This window comes from Phaeodactylum tricornutum, chromosome 30 (assembly GCF_000150955.2).
Source record: "Phaeodactylum tricornutum CCAP 1055/1 chromosome 30, whole genome shotgun sequence".
NCBI lineage: Eukaryota > Bacillariophyta > Bacillariophyceae > Surirellales > Neidiaceae > Phaeodactylum > Phaeodactylum tricornutum.
The window spans coordinates 265,466-281,789 of record NC_011698.1 but is presented as its reverse complement, the minus strand read 5'-3'; the positions used below and the strand labels follow the sequence as shown (position 1 = coordinate 281,789).

At 50.0% G+C, this 16,324-nt stretch overlaps 8 protein-coding genes across 8 annotated transcripts; 4 read left to right on the top strand and 4 right to left on the bottom strand.

Annotated features, from left to right (window-relative positions):
* Positions 1-305: 305 nt before the first annotated feature.
* PHATRDRAFT_41483 (predicted protein) lies at positions 306-1,793 on the top strand (the record flags this gene model as incomplete). Its single annotated transcript, XM_002185426.1, has 1 exon — positions 306-1,793. One exon carries the CDS (start codon positions 306-308, stop codon positions 1,791-1,793), a length of 1,488 nt encoding a protein of 495 aa, XP_002185462.1.
* A 160-nt stretch (positions 1,794-1,953) lies between these two features.
* On the bottom strand, positions 1,954-4,456 carry PHATRDRAFT_50514 (predicted protein; the record flags this gene model as incomplete). The annotated part of the gene is given in 6 exon segments (XM_002185373.1): positions 1,954-1,987; positions 2,085-2,131; positions 2,202-2,587; positions 2,607-3,729; positions 3,815-4,192; positions 4,243-4,456. 6 exon segments carry the CDS (start codon positions 4,297-4,299, stop codon positions 1,954-1,956), a joined length of 2,025 nt encoding a protein of 674 aa, XP_002185409.1. The 5' UTR covers positions 4,300-4,456.
* A 33-nt stretch (positions 4,457-4,489) lies between these two features.
* PHATRDRAFT_50513 (predicted protein) lies at positions 4,490-6,759 on the bottom strand. The gene has a single exon (XM_002185372.1). It carries the CDS (start codon positions 6,193-6,195, stop codon positions 4,597-4,599), a length of 1,599 nt encoding a protein of 532 aa, XP_002185408.1. The 5' UTR covers positions 6,196-6,759; the 3' UTR covers positions 4,490-4,596.
* A 785-nt stretch (positions 6,760-7,544) lies between these two features.
* Positions 7,545-8,756, bottom strand: PHATRDRAFT_50512 (predicted protein; the record flags this gene model as incomplete). The annotated part of the gene is made up of 1 exon (XM_002185371.1): positions 7,545-8,756. Exon 1 carries the CDS (start codon positions 8,661-8,663, stop codon positions 7,545-7,547), a length of 1,119 nt encoding a protein of 372 aa, XP_002185407.1. The 5' UTR covers positions 8,664-8,756.
* Positions 8,757-8,932: 176 nt separating this feature from the next.
* On the top strand, positions 8,933-10,465 carry PHATRDRAFT_50511 (predicted protein; the record flags this gene model as incomplete). The annotated part of the gene is made up of 2 exons (XM_002185425.1): positions 8,933-9,966; positions 10,036-10,465. The coding sequence occupies 2 exons, from the start codon at positions 8,933-8,935 to the stop codon at positions 10,463-10,465; spliced, it is 1,464 nt and encodes a 487-aa protein (XP_002185461.1).
* A 577-nt stretch (positions 10,466-11,042) lies between these two features.
* Positions 11,043-12,062, top strand: PHATRDRAFT_41478 (predicted protein; the record flags this gene model as incomplete). Its single annotated transcript, XM_002185424.1, has 1 exon — positions 11,043-12,062. The coding sequence occupies one exon, from the start codon at positions 11,043-11,045 to the stop codon at positions 12,060-12,062; it is 1,020 nt and encodes a 339-aa protein (XP_002185460.1).
* An 805-nt stretch (positions 12,063-12,867) lies between these two features.
* On the top strand, positions 12,868-14,811 carry PHATRDRAFT_50510 (predicted protein; the record flags this gene model as incomplete). Its single annotated transcript, XM_002185423.1, has 1 exon — positions 12,868-14,811. One exon carries the CDS (start codon positions 12,868-12,870, stop codon positions 14,809-14,811), a length of 1,944 nt encoding a protein of 647 aa, XP_002185459.1.
* A 193-nt stretch (positions 14,812-15,004) lies between these two features.
* On the bottom strand, positions 15,005-15,814 carry PHATRDRAFT_41476 (predicted protein; the record flags this gene model as incomplete). Its single annotated transcript, XM_002185370.1, has 1 exon — positions 15,005-15,814. One exon carries the CDS (start codon positions 15,812-15,814, stop codon positions 15,005-15,007), a length of 810 nt encoding a protein of 269 aa, XP_002185406.1.
* Positions 15,815-16,324: the final 510 nt, after the last annotated feature.

Below are 16,324 nucleotides of genomic sequence, written 5' to 3'. Positions count from 1 at the left end.
ACTACCTAAGTTGACGGTTGATAGCACAATCACAGTCAACGCTTTCCTCTCTAGTCCACAAGCTTTCTCTCCCTTCTTTTGCGGACCAATACTTTGAGGAAAGTCGCTACAAATCGTGTTTTGACTGTGAGTCCGGATACGCGCTACTAGATAGTTCTCGGAGATTTTGTGTCTTGGGAGTACCACCGTGCGTTTCGTAAACTGGAATAAGTGTACGTAAATTACTTAAAAGGGAAAAACCTTGACGACATCATCGTACTATTGCATTCATGTAAGTGAAAACTTGTCCCCTCACTTATGGAATAATGCATCAAAAGGCTGTGGATGACCAAAATTACACGTATTCGTCATTTTGGTCGGTGAGGATAGTATCGATCGAAGGATTGTTGAAATTGATCAAGCTGGACAAGGTCGGCCAGCTTCGTCAACTCAAACGCTTGCTAAGCAGGGTAGTACTGATCACTATGAGCAATTTAATAGTACCGTCATCACAAACGCTCACACCGAGTAGACGTCGGCGGCCGAAGGACAACCTCTATCCTGTATTCCTCGTCGTCTGTGGATTCTTTGGCTTGATCCAGTTCTTCGATCCATTCGCAACTTTCGAAGGGAGCCCAGGTCATAGTAGCGAGAATGCGAGTGCTTCAATTTCGCTTGCTCTGGCTCGGAGCAAGGTCCGCGACCATGCTGAGAAGTTCCGGCAAAGGAAGGAGCGAGGCTATCCACAGAGGATACCCTCCTCGGTGACTGAACAAGCATTTCGCCAAAGTGATGGTATTAAGACCGGCGCCGTCAACGCAACCACGAGCCATGAATGGCGGAGAAAATGGGACCAGCTTAAGGTGGGACGCGAGCCCTTATTTCAGATGCTCTTTGAGGATGCCAAAATGGGCGTTGATTCCGTTTCTTTACCATCTCTAGAGGCCTTGCCGACTACCGACGCTTTGCGACAACTGTATGGCGACCGAGTAATTGTACGAGGACTAGAAACCTGTCAAAAGTACAGAGATACAGTGGCATTGGAAGATCGATACGTTGCCGTAGCAGGGACCTTCAACGTGGGCACCAATCTCTTGGCCTTTCATTTGGAAAACAATTTGCGTTTTCCGAATCGCACGGATGCAGGCAGTGGGAGGAAGGCACACTGGCGATGGCAGGTGCGCTGGGGGAAACATCAGCCAGCCACAGTTCGCAACCAAAACGTGGCCCGTGGCTTTGAAGCCGACAATATCGATCACGTGCTACCCATTATTATGATTCGGGATCCACTCTTTGTGCTGCAGTCGCTATGTGCGCATCCGTACGGTGCACGATGGCGCCACGTAGATGGTCATTGTCCCAATTTAGTACCTAACGAAGTGGATCGCGCCTACTTCAAAGGTGTGCCCGATATTTTCAAAGTTACAATAGTGTACGATAAGAGCCGGCAAACAAGACACAATTCGCTGATTCACTTTTGGAATGAATGGTACCGCGAATACTTGGATCAATTTGACTACCCCGCGCTCTGGGTTCGCTTTGAAGATTTGGTCTATAATCCACAGGCCATGCTGCAGCAAATTGCCACTTGTATTGGAGGTGCTGCACCCACACACCAGAACTTTCAATACCTGACGAAAACAGCCAAATCTCACGGTAGTGGAACCAACATGCTGAAAGCTCTGACGAAAACCGGTGACGCGGCGGCCCGCGTGCGGAATATGACCGTTGCAGACCTAGACTACCTCCGAGATCACGCCGATCACCAACTACTCCAACTCTTTGGCTACCGCATACCAAATCCGGGGCGATAGCATTTATAGCAATACCTCGGATGCCAAAGCTGAACACCTATAGAAACACTTTTAACTGTAAGTCCCTTATTTTCGCCGTCATGAGCTAGGCCTGACAATGATTTATTCCGGGTAGGGGCCAACGGCTGTCAATCGATTTCTTTTTGGCTTTCTCAATTGATCATGGGTTCCCAGATCCATAAGTTTGCCAGGTACTAAAAAATAGTGACCAAGAAAGTGAGAGCCATTGTGAAATAGAAGATTTCCTCTCTACGCAACACCCTATCCATGGATCATGCGTGCTTCGCTCACCTTTTGGCCGCGAGTGACCGGAGTCGATGCGTGTTGAGACAAGTCGTCTACATTGCCGTCAGGTAGTACATTATTAAAAGAGTACCGCCTTTCCCTGCTTAGGGTAGACAGTGATACCTTCATGATATTGAGCGTTGACGGCTCGAGGAAATGCAGTTTTCCCCCTTCGAAATTGTCGTTTAAGTAAAAAAGCAAGGTGGCAAATCGTGTTGGTTGATAGCGGTGACGTATTGGAGGATAGACAAAGTCGTGGTGTGCGGTGTACTCTTCGCCTTCCGTATATCGGACAATCTGCAACGATTCTGCCAGCGAGTGATAGTTAGAATACGTAGGTTCGTTGCCGTCTTCATCCAAGGGGAGGGCTGATTGCAGCAAGCTTTCGTCGATTTGTAAAACATGGGCGGCGCGACGGTACAGCCGATCAGTCAAATTGTTCACGGCAGCGGATCGTTCTAACCAGGTATTGGAGGACGACCGTGTGGACAAATCTCGTTGCTGTCTGACTGTGTTGCCAGCATACACTGTGCTTGTCCCGAATCCGCCACCACCGTCCGTCGAATTGCTCGTCGCCAATTCCACGAGCGTTGCATTCGTCTGGTGTAAGGAATCGTTCAATTTCAAAAACCCGGAGTGTGACTGACACGACCTTGAGGGTGAGTTGGTCGCTTTGATGGATCTTGTTGTTGTTGTTCTTGGTTTCGGAAAAAGCCGTGTCGGGTAAAACGACGCAGTGCGTTTGCGAGAAAAAACTTGGCAGACCACGAGTGGTGAATGGGCAAGGAACGGGGAAAGGTCGCCAGCCAGTGTCGTTTAAAATGTAGCAAGCAAATTCGTCATGCAAGCGCAGCATGTCGTACAAACGCTCCTGCTCTGCATTCTTCCACTGCGCACTAACTTGCTGTTCGTCGAGTTGCTCCAGCGTGTGGGTGGACGATGGATCGTAGACGTAAACGGCAGTTTCGGCCGTGACTACCCATCGAACAACTTTATGGGACCGGCCGTGAACCGGCGTCAAGAAGAATGCTTGTCCGGGGATAGTGGCAGTTCCCAAACGTTTGAGTGGTGCAATCTCGCCAATAAGTGTGGCACGATTGCTGTGGGCATCGTCCCAAAACAACCAGAGCGGCTCCGGGCTGCGATTGTCAAATTGGGCAGCAAAGCCGGTAAACGTCAAATGGGAGGGTCGGAGTTTGGAGCGTTTGAGGTGTTGCTGTGGTAGCTTGATGTTATGAAACGAGTTGACCGAGTCGAAGGTACCGCGATCTCCCGGAAAGCCGGTGGAAATCGTACCAACCCCATCCTCGGCGTACATGCTGGCGAAAGTTGGTGTCTGGTAATAGAAGGAATATCCTTTGACTAAGCATCTGGAACGATTGCCGGAGATGCGTTCCTTTTCCAAGACATCGGTGATGCACTGGACCTGTGGATAATCAAGCAGTACCTGGTCAATCCAATCGTCCATAGCGGCCAAGACCAGGGAGTAATCATCATCCTGAAGCCAATCGGCAGCAAGATGACGCTTCAAGGCTGGTAAGAGCGTCTTGGGCACATGAAAGTCCATGACACGCAATCCATTACGCCGATCGATTGGATCGTAATGATCCCCCAAGTTTCGACCAGGGCAAAATGTGAGATTGGCAGTTCTCTGGTAATTGTGCAAATGGTTGTGTGCGTGTCGACGTCGAAAGGGATGGTTCGTACGGGGATGCCGTGAAAACGCTTCTGCTCACTATTGCAGAAATACCACCTGGAGAGGTACTGCCAGAAATCGACGGATAAGTAAGCACAGTAGCTGCAATCGCAACGACTCTAGCGATCCAATGCTGTTGCAGAAGTAGGGGGACACGATTTCGAGGAAGAAATGTGGTATCACGGCCTTGGCGTCGCTTTTGACTTCGCGAAGACTTGCTTGTGGCTTCATACTCGTCTGTTTCTTCTTCCTCATTCTCATACCCGCTGGCCGTATCGTCTTCCCACGTCGACGCGTCAGAATCTTTGTCACTACCATTGTCCGGGCTGTCGCCATCCACGCCGTCGTCATCGTTTACGTCTATGTCTAGATTGCCCTCGTCCCCACTATGCTCCATTGCCAAGGCACTTCGCATACTCTGGATATTACAGTCCACAATTCCGTTCCTGTACACCCATTGGTGTAGACTGATCTACAAGGCCTACAAATAAAGTAGGCTAGCGCATCATTGAAATTGGCAATCATGTTGTTGGGAACCGGATTGCCTCACGCGAAATTTACACGGAAAATGAACGCAAAAAGGGCATAACAATATCCGCTCGAGTTAGGTAACATAGAACTAAACCGAGGATGCAAGTGCTTTGTTCACAGTTGGTACTCGTTTTCGAGAAGATTCCAACGAGACTAAACAATAAAAGCTCATAAAACATAGACTCATCTCGGTGTGACTTAGTACATACATTGCCAAGTAACTTTTCCTCTCCAGTTTGGCAACAGACAATTTCTGGCTTACAATGAGCAGTGACAACACACTAGGGTGGTCTACTGCCACGACGCAAAATAATCGGCACTCTGCCGGACTATCCAGTACACAACATTCAAATCCGTCCCGGCATTGGCCACCACCGTGTACCAATCCGGCTTATGGGATGTTTTATTCGAGCCCGCGCGGGGCGGTAAGCTTGCCACAAACTCGTTAGGTCGCAAAATCCGACGCCCGGCTTTGTTGAGTCGAAAATATATGTCCATCTCGCGTTGAATGTCAATGTCCGAGACTGTTTCTACCCGAATATCCACGTCCAAATGTTCGAGCTCGTAGTTTTCGCGTAAGCTGGTGAGTATCAAGTTGAGTTGGGCGGTGGACACGTATTGCGGCGAGCGGGGATGATTGATGCGCAAGGTCCGTAGCGGTGTATTTTCCAACAATAAGTCACACAGGGCTTGCGTCGCTTCCGCACATACTATGCGACCGCCTTGCATGATAAAGGTATGGAGCGCCGTTTGGGTACTCAATTGCCGCAGTGCCGTCAAAACAGCGGTTGCGCGGTGATCGCCCACGTCACAAAAGCTCACGTCGAGTGCCCGTAGTTTCCGACACGTTTGGGTCGAGACGAGTGCCAGCAGACCGTCCGTGTCCATGCGATAATTTCCGGCCAGAACGAGTTCGCCCAATACCCAAGGACGTCGGGCGATGGCGTGTGCCACCGCGATGGTCTCGTCGGTATCCAAATCGCAAATACCAAAATCGAGCTTGTCCATCACGGGAGCTTGACACAACAAGGCCAATCCCCTTTTGCCCAGGTGTCGATTGTTCCGCAAGGAGAGATTGGCAATGCCCCCACGCAAGTGCAAGGCGTCAGCCAACACTTCGGCCGATGCGTCGGTCAAATTACAATCTTCCAAACTAAGTGACTTGAGTTTCGTAATGTAATGGTTGACGTCGACTTTTCCAAAGATACGACTGGCCACGTTGTGATCGCAACAGAATTGCGACACGATAGGCCCATACTCACCGGATGGCACGACGAGGTTACTGTTCCGAGACACCGAGGCTACAGTCGTGCTTGGGGCGACCGAGGAAGAGTGAGTGGCGACAAACAGTCGGGCACTTTCGGTGGCGGCTCGCTGTGAAGCTGCCGCCGCGGCACAGCATACGTGTCCCACGGCATTGCGACGCATGACTTGCACAGCTCCAATCTCGATGGTGACCAAATGACGTTGGGAGGACAAAAGATTCTTGAGAGTCGCTTCGGGGATCCAATCATCCAAGACTAACTGTAACGAGAGAAGTTTTCCGTTGTGCGATTTCGAAGAGAGGGCCTTGAGAATGCGCACCAGTATCTCTCGACGTTTATGGTGCACACGCCATCCCAAAGAAACGTGACGGACGGAGGTATTCACCAACAGAGCCTTCTCCAATGCCGTAACTTTACGAGCACTGCGATGGTAACTGAAATCGGAATCCTTCCAACCGAGACTCAATGTTTCCATTTCGTTGCGTTTGAGTCGGTTGATCAAGTCTTCGTGACACCAGGCTAGGTCTTTGTCGGCCGTACCAGAAGCTGCCGCTTCTTTCTGATGCCGCTTTTCCACCATGTGATGGCGGATTTTGTCGGCACCGAGCGCCAATATGTAACTCATTGGTACCGTTTGCTTCTACCACGATTTTTTGCGGGGCAGGGCGTGAACAAAACGCACACTTTTTCGGAAGACGTCTCGGCTGAGTCCGGGAACTAGAAAGGAGGGCACGGCGGGGTGTGTAGCGTAGCGTAAATACGAGCCGACGTTAAGGGAACGTCAGAGGAGCGAAACTCGCGACTGCCAAATCTCACAACGAAAGTTGGTCGCAATTGTGCAAATCTTTCCTCCGGTTGATGAAAGTGTACAATTGCGGTAGAGAGAGAGTCCCCTTACCGCTGGGCTTACAAGCCGACTTTCGTCCAGGACACAGGAACGGTCTCGTGGAAGGAAAGGATGGGACCGGAACGCTTTTGGTCGACGCAGCGTAGGAGAAGAATTCTCTAGAGTAAAGACACGATTTTTTTTCCTTTCTAGCTTTCTATCTCTCTTGCTCGTACAAAAGCGTATGCACTGTCAGCAGCTTCTACGCAGCAAGAGTTCTTGGTTGTTGTTCTCAGTCACCCAACACGCAAAGAAGAAAACAACAAGGAGTGCGGATGGGGAAGGCAAGAGAATTGAGCAAAGGAGGTTAGGTACACTCAAACCGCAAACGCGGACAGCTTGTTTGGGTTCTGCCGGATCCGAGTCCTGGCCCTCGTTCCCCGTTTGTTTGGGCAGGTACAGTTTGTAGTTGAACTTCGACCCGGTCATTTGTCTTGTAACTTAATTATTCAGTCGCGCCAACGCAGAAGTTAAATCAACCTGGTTTTGACTTTAACGCGTGCCGACTGGCTCATTGGATATGATCGAGGTCACATACAAACCGTTCCGTCAACAGTGCGGTCGGCCGAACGACTGACGTGGCAGAATTTCCGACCCCATCTCATTGGCGACGACAGACCTCTAGCTAGGCAAGCAGTCCTCTCTCTACAGCTATTGACAGTGAGTTAGATTTCTTTACTGTTCGTCGCGGACGAAACTAGCGATCAGAACATAGGTTCTTCCTTCCGGGCCGGTAATGCTACCTATATTCGACGTTGCTGTGATTGTGTTCGGATCGGATGACTAGATAGAGAAGGAGCGCTCCTATTCCAGAATGAACTTGTTGCCTACGCAAGGTATTGACCCGGAGTCCGATGCGACACGACGTAGGCTTACGTCCTTGCGGTCCGGTCTGTCTTACCCCGTTTGTAATGTATCCTTTGTTGTCGCTATGTCACACCTCTTGGGGACAAACGGATGAGTTGGATACGGGAGCATAAAGAATTCAAAGTAAAACGACAACTTGTTAGGTCGGTATTCTACATACAGGCTCTTTGGCTGCACCGGATTCAGTGTCTTGGTCCAACCTCGACCTCGCTTCTTCCCGTTTACTTGCCGGTCCGTTTGCGGTGCGCCTCCAGTATTTCGGGCGTAATCTCCAATCCCCAGTGTAACAAATTCTGACGAATCACTGGACTAATACTGGTGTCATCGTGACGGGTATTGGCGGCTAAAATCTTGTTGCACAGCTGCGAGCGAAAGCGACCTTTCGGACCCGTGTTCTTTAACCATCGTGAAATTTGTCTTTGGTCGTCAGAGCTACGTCGGCCTTGGTAAAAGCGACAGTACCATTGAAACCAGCCGTACGGGTCAACATCTGTAATCCAACCACTACTTTCCCACATTCCCAGTGATCCACCACATTTGGAACCGTATTTATTCACGTTCTGCCGATATGTCGCGGACGTCAGCATACTCTTACGGTCTAGCCCTGCGATCCATTCATCCGGGACCGTATCCTTTAATACTTGATTCGATGAATACGTTTGATTCGTTACGGCGGAGGCGATGGATCGAAAGTAGGTACCCCCAAAGGCGCCAGCCCGCAGAATTTCTTCCGGAGTGCGATTGGGATGAAAGTCTTGGAGCCACGACCCTAAATGCTTGCTCGTTTTACCACATTCGAACGTTAAAGAAGCAGTCTTGGAGTCACGCTTTGGTAGGCCGCAATACTCCGATTCAATCTTGACCGGTGGAGGAGGCAATTCTGGAGGATCTTTGTAGAGTTCTTTCTTTTGCTTCGTTAATCGAGCTCGGTATGCCGATTGCGAAGTTGGCAATCCCGTACTGCCATCCAACGCGACATCGTCTGCTTCGCCCGTCGCTTTGGGAGTTTCTTCGCCTTGGCTCTCCTCTTTTGCCACTGCTTGCTTCCACTGCTCGAGTAACGTTTCGCCCCGCGACTGCAGCGACTGCCAGTCTGCTTGCTTTCCGTGCCGTTTCACGCGACGGAAGTGTTTGACCGCCTTGGTAACAATCTTGCCGAGTTTCGTTCGATCCAACGCTTCAATAGTTATAATTTCGGCTGATCCTTCCTTTTCCGTTGCAGAAATTAAATCTTGGCATCGTTCGAGCGATGGCTCCGCATCGGCAATCTCCTTTTGGAGAGATTGTGCTAGTTTGGCGAGTGCATCCATGGACACTTTTTTCTCGTTTGCTGGAGACATTGCGGTCGAGACAAACGGTGCCGAGTGAAAAACAATTGCACCTGTTATGGGTGAACGAAATCGGAATCGTATATGGTAGTGACGACAGAATTGAGGTAACGAGCGTTCAATGGATTGGCTGACGAAATGAAGCCGGATGGAGAAAAACTTCATGTCTCTTTTTGGAGTTCCAGGAGTGGAAGGCCGCTGTTTTCTTACCGTGTCGTTCCGCTTCAATTTTGTACTATGTAGAGACTCTCATCACTTTCTTCACTGTGACTCACTCAATGATGACGACGTACAGACGTAAATACCGCGGCAAGCAGCGTATCTTTCATTCCCGGGGGCAATTTACCGTCCGGGAGTGTCAGTCTGATGGTGGTCGGTTCACGAACTATACTTCACGGCAGCCCTCATACTTTTTGGCACATGGTGTCAAGTCGAGCACATTGGATGCGGTCCCCTCCCCACACCCTATTCGTCTCATAGGAACGGATAGGCCAACGATCGGTATGACACGCCCAGACCATGGATACAGTCGTACGGTGCAATACAATAGCGCCAATCACTGGGAAATACTCTTTCAAATTCATGGATCGATTTGGAAACGAGTGCTACCACATTGCATCGTGAACGTCGGCCTAACAATTCTAGTACGCTATCTGCTCGAGTACCGTCACATTGACCTTACTGTTTCGGAGTATGGCCACGAATTCATGGGTTTGATTGTGGGTTTTCTAGTCGTCTCGCGCTGTTCCAAGACCTTTGACGTTTACTTTGAGTTTCGTGAATATCTCGATGCACTCTTCGCGAGTACTCGAGAAACAGTCCAGATGGCCTGTATATTGACGGGAGATGGCTATGACAACAACAAGAACAATAATAACGACAGTGGTGACAACGCTTCCAGCGAAGCCGTGTGGCGGCACGAAGTAGCCTACTATTCAATTGTGTTGTTGCGAGTCACTTCTGCCATGCTGACACGCGCCAATTCAGACGGCATGAATGCTTGGGAGGTGCCCGAGCTCAACAGCGAAGAGCGTTCCTTTTTGCTTCAGAACTTAGAAAATCCGCTATTGTATGGATCAGCCACCTCATCTGCTTCCAGTCAATCAATGTCGTCCACAATACACGCAGAACGCCAGTGGACACACGGCTACCACACAGATTCAGACCAAAACCTGCGGGTACCGATTCGCATGGCCTACAAACTTCGTAGTGTTATCATGTCCCACAAGAACTTGGTGTTCGAGAGCACGCTTGACTCCTACCGAGAAAAACAAATCTTGGACTGTGTCACCAACTTTATGACGGGTTACTATGGGTAAGTGAAAACAGAGCATACCGTTTCAGTATGTTTTTGCTAGAGCTCACGAATATGTCGTCCTTTCAGCCTTCGAAAATACCTGACTACACCCTTTCCATTCCCTTTGATTCAAATGGAGCACACATTCTTGTTCTTTTACGTATACACCATGTCGTTCGCATTGGTGAAAGTTTTCGATACAATGCTCCAAAACGTTTTGATCGTCTTCATCGCCACGTACGGATTCATGGGGTTAGACTTGGTCAGCTGTGAGCTTGACGATCCGTTTGGAGAGGAACCGAGTGATTTGCCGGTAATTGGGGAAATGCGTTCCGTTATAGAGGATGTTTATATGACGGTACTGGACAGGGACGGCTTGAGTGCCGTACAGAAACTTCAGGCCAGAGTCGATCGGCGTGAAGGCCAGGTACCACCCGAGTCGTTTCGTAAGCAGTATCGGCACAAGCAAGAATTTCTGGAAAGCACGCGTCTATTGACTGTGAATGCGAGAGCGTGAATAGATAAAACGTCATGTCTTGTAAAATAGAATCCCATTCCGGATAGATTGTCAAATTGAATGCCCCAGATCCGTGGTAGCTGTAACCAATGTAACTGTAAGCTACTTCCAAAATCTGACACAGAACGAGTGACAAAACATCTTGGACAATCTCTTAAATGTAAATTGGTGGTGTGATGCCCGTACGAGTTCTCTCCAGTTCTTTTGCCTTTCGCCGTCCAAGAGCTCGAGCATATACTCACTCGTGTTTGCTCATAAAGGCGACGAATGCTTAACGCATTGCGACGTATCAAATGATATGAACTTCCGAGACGATTTATTTTGATATGTGACGCTCCAGTTTACAATTATTACCGTGATCATTGCATTCTTGAGGGTTTAGAAGACGCAACAGACATTCACAAGAACAAAATTTTCTTAAAACGGCTGTTTTCACGAGGATCCCTATCGAGCTCCAAAACAAGTAACGCACACCATAAGAGAGATCTGCACGTTTCCTCTCGCGCACACAATCGCAAGAACCATAGAAACGAGACTCCAGCCTTCCAAATTTGGACCGACCGAAGACACGGACTCCATGCCAATCATAGGGACGCGATCATTGAGATCGCTGCGAGTCACCGGGGGAATCTTGATGTTCTTTTTGCTTTTGACATTATTGGGACAGTTCTACGTGAAAAATGCAAATCCGGTCCTTTCCGTAACCAGCCTTTCCAAAAGAAATTCTTCGTCAGCACTGGCGCTCAAGGCCGATTCCCTCGGAAGCGATGTGAAGGGAGTCCACCAAAACATGAGAGGTAACTCGGAAGGAAACCAACTTAAAGGCATCTATTCGAAAGCACGAACCGACAGATCCGGGTCGGCGATTCTAGACATGATGTATGCGCATTCCTATGCATTTCACAACAACATGACATACCTCGGTGCTTGTTGGACAAACCCAGAGGATAATCGCTACCAGCGCGTTGAGACGCATCAGCACCTACTCATTGGTCTAGGTCTCGCAGAGGAACTCAAGTTTGCCTGCCCCGCAAACTTTACAGATATATTGGATTCATCCATCTATACTCACAACGGTTCTCAGCGATGGTCTTCAAAATGGTTGGCATACATCAGATCGAGAGTGAACTACCCGGAGAGAATAGCATCCGCTTCACATCAGACAGCGGTACACATACGCAGGGGGGACGTTGATCCGTGCACTCGGGGCGGGGCGTCTATCAAATTTCGCTACTTGACGAACGCATACTACCAAGCAGTGATTGATACATTCGTTCCTACGAATAGCAACGTCACGATATACTCCCAGCTAAAATCGTACGAGAGCTTGGGCGATTTTCAAAAATATAACGTTTTTGTCAACACGAGTATGGCGGATACGTGGCGAGAAATGATGACGGCGGACACTATCATACTTTCTAGGAGTTCGTTCTCGTTCGTTCCAGCTATTTTGAACAAGCATGGCACCGTACTGTACGCGCCGTTCTGGATTCCCAAGGCCAATGGATGGAAAACTGTGCCAGAAAATATCACCAAGCAATCCGACTTTGATTCGTCAAGGCTACGAGCGGCAGCGGGCTGTGGGCGATCGCCATAGCACTCTCTATTTCCTTTTACTCCTCAGTTTGGTGAAAAGTACTCCATGTGCTTGTTTGAAAGCTGTCGGCGGTGCGGAAGGAGCTGCGTTATATGAAGAGACCCAAATTTTCCAAAATATTGCCTCTGGGTGGTAATCAAGACGTTTGCACTGCTTTGGCACTATACGAGGTCTGTACTCCAGACCAAAAGACCGGTGCAGGAATTGAAGTCGTTGGTCGCTCATCACGAAGAGAACAAGGCGGCGTTCACATCAGGCCCGTGTATGCATACAGATTGCACTTCTAAATATCATCAATTGACGAGAAACGACTCGTCAATCTCGCTCATTTCAATGAAAGTGTTCAAGCACCTTTCCCCGTTGTCTACGTGCGTCGACTCCCGTGGTCACCTTAGAAAGCGAAATCCTACTGTATTTTTCGGTTAGACTTAATATGCGGAAGTAAATTGTGAGGCAGATGTTATGACGGATTGCTACGTCCGTTCCTACCTTGACTAGCATGCTGTTGCACAATTTGAGAGCTCCATCACTTGTTGAAGGTCTCAGAGGGACCTCGAACACGAGTGGCTGTGGCGGAATACTCCGCTTTGTTGGCATATTTCGATCAGGCCAAAAAATGAGGGCCAACTTTCAAGTCGATGTCACTATTAGACAATTTTATTTTGATTCACAGTTAAATGTGGAACACCAAATGGGGTAAGAAATTAACTCGACATTCAAACTAGCCTGAACCTTAGTAGCACATTTCCGCCGTTTTTCCCAAGCATACCGGTATATCAGTACACACTAATTGTAAGGTACGACAATGAAGTCGACTCAAGAACAAGGGGAGGCCGTGCTAGCTAGAAGTATGCTGGAGAAAGCCATCGTCACGAGCGTATGTCGATTTTGCTTGGTGGGCGCCGCGCTATTGTCTGCTCAATACTGCCAGGCGGCGGCAGTGGAGGCATCGAGTCTCGAGCATCTCTACCGACAAGCTCGGCACGTACGAACAACCGAGGGTCACGCCGCCGCCGTGCCACTCTACCAATCTATAGTGCGAGAATACAATCCTTCGGACCGCACGGCAGCCTCCCGTATAGCTGCCTGTTCCGTTTCCGGAGTGCACCATGAAAATCTGTGCCGCGTGCCTGATGCTGACAAACTTTTCGCGCTACGATCGCTACTGTACCGTTCGCGATTTACAGCGCGGGCGATCGCGTCTCTCTTTGGTATCACAAGCTCCGATCATAAACTCTTTCACGCTTCTTGTCCCATCTATTTGACACCGTCATCGGCCGGTGTTACAACTGTACCGTCGTTGGATTGTGGTACCAACGATGCCAATGTATTGCCCATCAAGAGTCTGGCTACTCTCTTTCTCTTGGGATTGGCGGTTCCACGGGAAGCACTCGCACTTGCTCTGACTCCCGAGGGTGTCCAGATACTGCAAGACTTGCATCTGATTGCTCCTTGTGAAATAGATAGCAACTTACTGGTTCCGTACGCTCAAATCTTTCCCATCGACTTGCAGAGCGACCGAACCTTATATATTGTCACAGATTGGCACCCGCGCGTTCTCTCGACCACGAAGGTCGGTACCTGCTCGGACGTCAGCAACGCCGTCATGTATATCGGACCCGATAGTTTGGCACTAGTACAGCATTGGCTACAAAGTTCTCGTATTCCCTCCTGTGGGAGCTTGCTAGACCTCTGCACGGGGTCGGGAGTGCAAGCCTTGGCTGCCTTGACAATGGAAAAGGCGAATCAAGCGGTATGCGTTGATCTCAACCCCCGTGCGCTGCAAATGACAAGGCTCAATGCTATTTTGAACGACTTGGATACTAAGGTGCAATGTGTGTTGGGTGATTTGACCTCGGACGTTGGAAGGATATACACTAACAGTGAAGGCAGCCATGATCTCGCCATTGACGACAAAGCCCAACCTTTATTGGATGTACTCCGTCGAATTTCCCCTCGATTTGATCTAATCACGGCGAATCCACCCTTTTTGCCCGTACCACCAGAAATCACACAGGCACGGCACGGTCTGTTTTCTGCGGGAGGTCCCTCCGGCGAGGCCGTGCTCGCTAGTATCGTGCAACTGAGTTCCTCCTTGCTCTCCAACACCGGCTTTCTCGCCATTGTGTCCGAGTTTTTCTTGAAAAGTGTTGAGGCTGCTTACGTGGCACCTTGCAGTGTCAGTAGTAGGGGTAGCGAAGAATCAGCGAACGAGCCGGGAGTACCGTCCTCTCCCGAGGTCTTGCTGGATTCCAATTTTGATTTACTCCCCCAGCACGATGCACTGGACCGTCCTGCTGACGAGCTCCTGTCTCGCATAGAGTCTTGGTGGAACAACAATCAGCACGATCCTAAGCATGACCTCTCCAGCGTAGTCGCGTCATCTACCACGAGTATCGCTACCACTTGTAGTAGTACCAGGGCTCGTGGACTCCTCTTGACGAACGAATATCCCATTACTGCCGACCTGTATGCCGAGCGACGGGCCGACAATGCGGAAGAATTTGCCATTTGGCAACGCCACTTGCAAAGTTTGGAAATTGGTGCTTGCTCCCCGGGCTTTTTCATTCTGCAAAAGATGCACCCCGCGGTCGACGGAGAAGTACCGGCATCGTCGTGCTTTGCGCACCAAACCGTGCCGCAAACGTCCTGGGGGTCCCTGTGGACGCCGTCAAACCCGCAAGCCGTGGCGTACACAAACCGAGTTCTGTCTGATTTTTTTACGAGGCCAAATTTGGAAGAGGGGTAATCGCAATAAAATCATCCGCAACTTCTGCCATTGTATCTTATATTAATTAGTACTCAGTACGTATTATTGTAAAAGTAGTGTGACGAACTGTAGCGAAAGCGTTCGATCCGGTTGATCCGACTATCCAAACCGGAGCGCGGGGGTGCAAGAGTTTCCAGGTTGCTGCAACTCTAGTACAATTTTCGGAAAGTCTCTATCCAAACAATCCCGAAAAGATGCCGTTCCCGCGAACCACGTTTTTCTTCATGCAGACGATAGTGGTCGACGCCGACTGCAAGTCGCCCCGTGCCGTCGGCAGTAGGGTTTGGGCATTATCGTCCACCCAGACTTGTCGATAGCCGAGTTTTTGGTAGAGTTTGACGGCTCCTCGGTTGCGTTGTTCGACGTAGAGGAAGCACTCGTCGGCTCCGTAGGCGTCCTGTACGTGTTGTTCCACGACGCGGACCAGTTGTTCGGCGAGACCGCGCCGTCGGTAGGACCGGGACACGGCCAAATTGCTCATGAGTGGGGCCTTGGTAAGGGTCGGTCCCTGCAAGTATCCGTCGGGTATCTTTCCCATTTCGACCCCGACGCAGGCGACGATTGCGTTTTGTCCGTCCCGACACACAAAGAGTTCGGAAGCTCGTCGTTTGCTGCCGTACCGACGGGTGAATTCGGCGGTTTGGGATTGTCGTAGCTGAGATTGTTGATTTTTGGAGAGTTGTGCGGCTCCGCCGCCGACTTTGGCGGTCCAAAAGGCGTCGACGAAGAAATCGCTGGCGTCCGCAATTTCGACTTTGATCGCGTTGGTCCCTTGGGCTTGACTGACGCCTGCAATGCGAGTGCGACGAACGGGAAAGAGCAAGGCAGCTATTCCCATGAGTGGTGGTGGTACGATCAGTAAAGCGACGGTAGGCAAAGGGAGGGCGAAGAGTGCGACCAGAAAGAGCCAACGAGCGGAAACCGATCCGGATGGTGTTCGCCTAGGTATTCTTCTAGTCGTCGGCGTCGCCCAACACGTCATTCTGGGTACGGCAATGGGCGTAGTTGATACCGACAGTGAAACGTTTTAAACGGACAGCGACTGTTAGTAGTGACAACAAAGGTGTCGGAACATCCAAATATGGAACCGCCAATGGCGTTGGCACGGAGGCGGGGTTGGGGGTGGAATCGGCAATGGACACGGGTCACGTTCTGTTTGTGGGCAGTCTGTGGTGATTGTCAGACTTGGGTTGTAAGTGACACTGTCAGTCACAAGGAGTGTGAAAGTATGACGTAAAATACGTAGGGTCCGGGTTGGTTGCGTACACCATGGCGAGCCCACTCACAATCTCTTATTGTCATGTCAGTCACGGTCCGAACTTGACATGTATCACTTCGTCATCTCTGGTAGAGTTCAGGGTACCCTTTCGTGGTGTACTCGCCGCGACGTAACGAGTCGTATTCGGTGTCAACGTGGTACCACGTATGTCTACGTCAGCACTATTGGGACGTTGGATTGGGTCGGGCCGGTCACATGGGGGAGTACGTCGGC